The sequence below is a fragment of the Pristiophorus japonicus genome, chromosome 5, assembly GCF_044704955.1.
Source record: "Pristiophorus japonicus isolate sPriJap1 chromosome 5, sPriJap1.hap1, whole genome shotgun sequence".
In the NCBI taxonomy this organism is placed as follows: Eukaryota; Metazoa; Chordata; class Chondrichthyes; family Pristiophoridae; genus Pristiophorus; species Pristiophorus japonicus.
Window position 1 is genome coordinate 4,291,848 of NC_091981.1, and position 7,358 is coordinate 4,299,205.

The window sequence follows — 7,358 nt, forward strand, 5'->3', positions numbered from 1 at the left end:
GTGGGATCTTTTACATCCACCCGAGAGAGCAGACGGGGCCTCGGTTTAACGTCTCACCCCAAAGTCGGCACCCTGAGTATTGCACTGGGAGCCTAGATTTTTGTGCTCAAGTCCCTGGAGTGGGAGTTGAACCCACAACCTTCTGACTCAGAGGCGAGAGTGCTGCCCACTGAGCCACAGCTCAATATAAACACAGGAACAGGAGGAGGCCACCCAGCCCCTGGAGCCTGTTACGCCATTCAATGACACCATGGGCGATCTGTGACCTAAATCCGAACACCCGCCTTTGCCCCATCAATCCACATCGCTGAATATGGATATCGATTCAATGCAGACCCTGCACCCTTAGCCACGCACACAGACTCGTGCCAAGAGCCACAGATCTCGTGCTGCGCAAATGTTTGAGAAATGCAAGTGTTGGAGCAGAACTTGCCTTCAGCTTGGTGCCGTTGTCTCAGGCTGGCGCTCGCTCTCTCGCTCGCTCCCCTTGTTAGTTCTGTAGGTAAACACCTGTCCAGACCAGAACAATCTAACTTCAATCCTCAACCTACACTGAGTTAGCTGGTCATAACTGGGGGCTGGGCCAGCAATTTACCTCAGTGCCCTGGATTTAGGGAGTGTTTGAACCTGCCAGGTGTCCTTTCCCCTTCATCATCATCGTAGGCAGTCCCTTATATCGAGGATGACTTGCTTCCACACCAAAAAGGGATGAGTTCACAGGTGTTTCAATGAAGGACCTAATGTTCCGGATCCCGAACTACATCCTGAAGGGTGGAAGATGCCTGTGGGTGGATTTTTTTAACGTGGGGTGACCGTTGCACACCAGCCACCACACGGGCTTGACAGAGCGAGGTCTTGGTCCAGTGGCAAGGGTTAACCAGGACGACTGGAGACCAGCTCTGCTGCACGGACCTAGTGCGCTCACATATCACAGTGTGGGCTGGGCCCGTGCTGCCCCTGGGCCCCTGGCCCCCTGGCCCCAAACTCCTTCCCCCTTGATTGTTGCGCTGACTCGCCGTGACGAGCGTGCGTGGGCTAAATTGGCGAAGGGCCAGGAGCAGAGTCTGTTGCCATTCCCTGGAGTTGAATAATCTGACGTTGATTGACAAATGAGGATTGGGCAGAGTCGGAACGGTCTTGCAGCATGAAACAAGCATCAGACGGGGGGGGGGAAACATTGTGTGAGAAGGAGTGGGAAGAGAATCCGAATGTGTGCAATTTGTCTCTGTTTTGTTTGACAACACAATGATGTCCCCAGGTGTTACACAGAAGCGATGATCAAACAAAATTTGACACTAAACCACATGAGGCAGGTGACCAGAAGCTTGGTTAGAGAGGTCGGTTTTAAGGAGGAAAGAGAGGTAGAGAGGTGGAGAGGTTTAGGGAGGGAGTTCCAGAGCTTGGGGCCCAGGCAATGGAAGGCACGGCCACCGATGGTGGAGCGATTATAATCAGGGATGCTCAGGAGGGCAGAATTAGAGGAGCGCAGACATCTCGGGGGGGTTGTGGGGCTGGAGGAGATTACAGAGATAGGGAGGGGCGAGGGCCATGGAGGGATTTGTAAACAAGGATGAGCATTTTAAAATTGAGGTGTTGCTTAACCGGGAACCAATGTAGGTCAGCGAGCACAGGGGGTGATGGGTGAGCGGGTCTCGGTGCGAGTTAGGACACGGGGCAGCGAGCACAGGGGGTGATGGGTGAGCAGGTCTCTGTGCGAGTTAGGACACGGGGTAGTGAGCACAGGGGGTGATGGGTGAGCGGGACTCGGTGCGAGTTAGGACACGGGGCAGTGAGCACAGGGGGTGATGGGTGAGCAGGACTTGGTGCGAGTTAGGACACGGGGCAGTGAGCACAGAGGGTGATGGGTGAGCGGGACTTGGTGCGAGTTAGGACACGGGGCAGCGAGCACAGGGGGTGATGGGTGAGCGGGACTTGGTGCGAGTTAGGACAGGGGGAAGCGCCCTGGGAGGTTTTACTACGTTAAAGCTGCTATATAAGTGCACAGTATAAGTGTGGTGGAGAACAGGATTTGCTGTGGTATGTTCAGAATCTGTGTGTGAGGATTTAATAATAGAATGTGCAGCTGCAGTATCAGGAGAATTGAAGGGTGAGTGTGAGCATGACCTCATCGGCCTCATTGCTGGTTCACTGTTAAATTCCACGGAGCTGTCAGTCTATTCTGATGCAGGTGACAAGTGAAGTGAAGTGAACCTGCGATGATGTGGGATGAGCAGCACGTTGGCCAGGGAACCCAGGAGCTCTGTTGGGGGAAAGTATAGAGTATAAAAGCAGAGAAGTCCTGCTACAACGGTACAGGGTATTGGTGAGGCCACACCTGGAGTACTGCGTACAGTTTTGGTCTCCGTATTTAAGGAAGGATATACTTGCATTGGAGGCTGTTCAGAGAAAGTTCACGAGGTCGATTCCTGAGATGAGGGGGTTGACTTATGAAGAAAGATTGAGTAGGTTGTACACATTAGAGTTCGGAAGACTGAGAGATGATCTTATTGAAACTTATAAGATAATGAGGGAGCTTAACAAGGTGGATGCAGAGAGGATGTTTCCACTGATGGGGGAGACTAGAACTAGGGGACATAATCTAGTCCATTTAAAACTGAGATGAGGAGAAATTTCTTCTGAGGGTTGTAAATCTGTGGAATTCTCTGCCCCAGAGAGCTGTGAGGGCTGGGTCATTGAATATATTTAAGACAGAAATAGACAGATTTTTGAGTGATAAGGGAGTAAAGGGTTATGGGGAGCGGGTGGGGAACATAAGAACATAAGAATTAGGAACAGGAGTAGGCCATCTAGCCCCTCGAGCCTGCTCCGCCATTCAACAAGATCATGGCTGATCTGGCCGTGGACTCAGCTCCACTTACCCGCCCGCTCCCCATAACCCTTAATTCCCTTATTGGTTAAAAATCTATCTATCTGTAACTTGAATACATTCAATAAGCTAGCCTCAACTGCTTCCTTGGGCAGAGAATTCCACAGATTCACAACCCTCTGGGAGAAGAAATTCCTTCTCAACTCGGTTTTAAATTGGCTCCCCCGTATTTAGAGGCTGTGCCCCCTAGTTCTAGTCTCCCTGACCAGTGGAAACAACCTCTCTGCCTCTATCTTGTCTATCCCTTTCATTATTTTAAATGTTTCTATAAGATCACCCCTCATCCTTCTGAACTCCAACGAGTAAAGACCCAGTTTACTCAATCTATCATCATAAGGTAATCCCCTCATCTCCGGAATCAGCCGAGTGAATCATCTCTGTACCCCCTCCAAAGCTAGTATATCCTTCCTTAAGTAAGGTGACCAAAACTGCACGCAGTATTCCAGGTGCGGCCTCACCAATACCCTATACAGTTGTTGCAGGACCTCCCTGCTTTTGTACTCCATCCCTCTCGCAATGAAGGCCAACATTCCATTCACCTTCCTGATTACCTGCTGCACCTGCAAACTAACTTTTTGGGATTCATGCACAAGGACCCCCAGGTCCCTCTGCAGCGCAGCAAGTGGAGCTGAGACCATGATCGGATCAGCATGATCTCATTGAATGGCGGAGCAGGCTCGAGGGGCCGAATGGCCGACTCCTGCTATTTTTTTATGTTCTTATGAAGCTCTGAGGATGACTGGAAGGGCTGCAGACAACGGAGCCGCATTGGAGCAGAGTTACAATACCGAGACCAAAGGCAAAACACTGCGGAGGCTGGTAATCTAAAGTAAAAACAGAAAATGCTGGAAACACTCAGCGGGTCGGGCAGCGTCTGTGGGGAGAGAAACAGAGTTAGCGTTTCGGGTCGGTGACCCTTCGTCAGAACTGGGAAAAGTTGGGGATGTGACCGGTTTTTAAGCGAGCGCGGGGGCAGGGAAAGGGGGGAGGGGAGGGAGGAACAAAAGGGAAGGTCTGTGATTGGGTGGAAGGCAGGAGAGATTAGAGAGACAAAAGGGATGGTGGTGTGAGGCAAAAGGAGATGGTAATGGGACAAGTTAAGGAACAAAAGGTGGGTCTAGAGGGGGTGTAAATGGGAATGGCAGAATCAGCAACAGCTGGCGTGGGAAAAAATGGGAGCAGAGGTTATGAACTGTCTTCTGGACCTATCGTTTGTTTGTTTTCTTTCCTGCCTCTGCACTTGATTGAAACCTGTCACGTCTCTAACTTTCCCAGTTCTGACGCAGGGTCACAGACCTGAAACGTTAACTCTGTTTCTCTCCCCACAGACGCTGCCCGACCCGCTGAGTATTTCCAGCATTTTCTGTTTATAATTCAGACCGAGGGGTACGGTAGCACAGTGGTTATATCACTGGACCAGTAATCCCGAGACCTGGACTAATGATCCGGAGACACACGTTCAAATCCCACCACGGGCAGCTGGGGAATTTAAATTGTTAATTAAATAAATCTGGAAATAAAAAGCCAGTGTCAGTAATGGTGACCATGAAACTACCGGATTGTCGTAAAAACCCGTTTGGTTCGCTAATGTCCTTTAGCGAAGGAAATCTGCCGCCCTTACCCGGTCTGGCCGATGTGTGACTCCAGACCCACAGCAACGTGGTTAGTTATTAACTGCCTACATTACAACAGTGACAACACACAAAGTATTGGCTGTAAAGCGCTTTGAGACGTCCGGTGGTCATGAAAGGCGCTATATAATTCCAGGTCTTTCTTTTGAAATGGCGCTATATAAATCCAAGTCTTTATTTCCTATAAAATGGCGGCTCACCCCCATCTTCTCCAGGGCAATTAGGGATGGGCAATAAATGCCAGCCTTGTCAGCGACGCCCACATTCCAGGAAAGAATTGTTTTTACAAAGATGCTGCCTGACCTGCTCAGTATTTGCAGCATTTTCTGTTTTTAGCACAATACCGAGGGTATCTTTGGGGATGCACGTTCAGTCGGCTGGTGTTAACGACCTGAGTATATAAAACTGGCTGTGTGATGTAAAAAATGTTGGCGACGAATATTGTCCAGTTCGGCTGTTGTGTCGCTCAGCTGTCTCCCATCTCTCTTTCTCCCCCGACAGATCAACAACAGAGTGTGTGGCTCGGTGAGCATGCCTCAACAAGCGGCCAGGAATACAGAGACAGTACAAGAGCTGATCCTCCAGAGCGAGCTGGGGGTCACGCAGTTACAGGGCCGGGTCATCAAGAAAGCCGTCCTCTCTCCCAGGACCGCCCTCATCAACTTCCTGGTGGAAGATTAAAAGAGCTGTTGACCTCTGTGGAATATTCCTGCTGCCTCGGGCGAGTGCTTCGGAGTGAAAGACCAAAGATTCTCGTGCCACGAGTGCGTGGATTTTAAATCATCGTTTCAAGCAGCGAGAGTAGGCCCCCAAGAGCTGCCCCCTCCAAGGCTCCCGATAAGTCATCACCATAGGTGGTCAATCGAACGAGGATGACTTGCTTCCACATGAGTTCATGGATGTTTCACTGAAGGACCTGATGTTCCAGTCCTGAGCTCTAGGGGTGGAAGATGCCTGTGCGTGGATTTTTTTAACGTGGGGTGACCGTTGCACACCAGCCACCACACGGGCTTGACAGAGCGAGGTCTTGGTCCAGTGGCAAGGGTTAACCAGGACGACTGGAGACCTGCTCTGCTGCACGGACCTAGTGCGCCCACATATCGCAGTGTGGGCTGGGCCCGTGCTGCCCCTGGGCCCTCGCCTCTCCTGGGCCCCGTACCCTCATTCACCGCACCCCCACCACGATCTCTCCCGGCACCAAACATTCGCCAAACCTCCGTCGCGATCACCCACCAAATCTCAGCCATGATCCCTCATCACTCCTCCGCCCCGATCACTCGTCGCAAGTCCATCCCGATAAGATGGAGCTGGTGGCTCCAGTTTAAACGTTGCTCCTTCCGCTGATGTGCGAACCCTTGCTTAGAGTCAGGAGCCACAGGGGCAGTGCACGCCCCATCTCTCCGACAGAGTGCCATTGACAAAGACATTGACCATTCAACCCTCCAGACTCGAACAAAGGGCGAGTGATGGGGGCTGGCCGGCAACGATGGAAAAGCAGGCGAGGTTATTGGGTCATGAAATCAAAGTGTTTTAGCCCCATCTGTGGTGCAGCTTAAAGAGATTGTTTCCAGGCTAACTTTCACGTTCCAGGCATCTTCAATGCACAATTAATAAGTTGCACATTAAATGCAATAAAATACTATTCATTTTAATAGAAAAGTAATGATGGAGGGAATTTTTAAATGTAATTTTACTAAAAATGCAATGTAATGCCTTGCTTGTTCATGCAGTAGGAAGATGAGCAAAATCAGGTTAGACCACACGGAGCACTGTGTACAGTTCTGGTAGCCATATTATAAAAAGGATATAGAGGCACTGGAGAGGGTCCAGAGAGGATTTACAAGGATGAGGGCTGAAATGCGAGGGTATAGAGACATAGAAAATAGGAGCAGTAGTAGGCCATTCGGCCCTTTTAGTCTGCACCGCCATTCAATATGATCATGGCTGATCCTCTATCTCAACACCATATTCCCGCTTTCTCCCCATACCCCTTGATGCCTTTTGTGTCTAGAAATCTATCTGTCTCCCTCTTAAATATATTCAGTGACTTGGCCCCCACAGCCTTCTGTGGTAGAGAATTCCACAGGTTCACCACCCTCTGAGTGAAAACATTTCTCCTCATCTCGCTCCTAAATTTCTTACCCTGTAGCCTGAGACTGTGACCCCTGGTTCTAGACTTCCTAGCCCCGGGGAAACATTCTCCCCGCATCCAGTCTGTCCAACCCCGTCAGAATTTTATACGTTTCAATGAGATCCCCTCTCATTCTTCTAAACTCTAGTGAATACAGGCCCAGTCGACCCAATCTCTCCTCATACGACAGTCCTGCCATCCCAGGAATCAGTCTGGTGAACCTTCGCTGCATTCCCTCTGTGACAAGTATATCCTTCCTTGGGTAAGGAGACCAAAACTGCTCACAATACTCCAGGTGCGGTCTCACCAAGGCCCTGTATAACTGGAGTAAGACGTCCTTGCTCCTGTACTCAAATCCTCTTGCAATGAAGGCCAACATACCACTTGCCTTCCTAACTGCTTGCTGCACTTGTATGTTTGCTTTCACTGACTGGTGCACAAGGACACCCAGGTCCCTCTGTACATCGACACTTTTTGTGTTTCATGCACAAGGGCCCCCAGGTCCCTCTGTACTGCAGCACTTTACAATTTTTCACCATTTAAATTATAATTTGCTTTTCTATTCTTTCTGTCAAAGTGGATAACCTCACATTTTCCCACATTATATTCCATCTGCCAAATTTTTGCCCACTCACTTTATTGAGTCTTGTGAACGTCACATGACTGGCTATGCTCAGAGTGTGCATACATTACAGGTAGCTCATTGTAC

At 50.0% G+C, this 7,358-nt stretch overlaps 1 protein-coding gene across 1 annotated transcript in view; it reads left to right on the plus strand.

The window, feature by feature from the left end:
* Positions 1–6,177, plus strand: part of lars2 (leucyl-tRNA synthetase 2, mitochondrial) — a 123,212-nt gene extending 117,035 nt beyond the window's left edge. Inside the window, exon 21 of the mRNA XM_070880318.1 lies at positions 5,020–6,177. Coding sequence (XP_070736419.1) covers positions 5,020–5,199 — 180 coding nt within the window. The 3' untranslated portion in view covers positions 5,200–6,177. The remainder of the gene's footprint in view (positions 1–5,019) is intronic.
* The last annotated feature ends 1,181 nt before the right edge of the window (positions 6,178–7,358 follow it).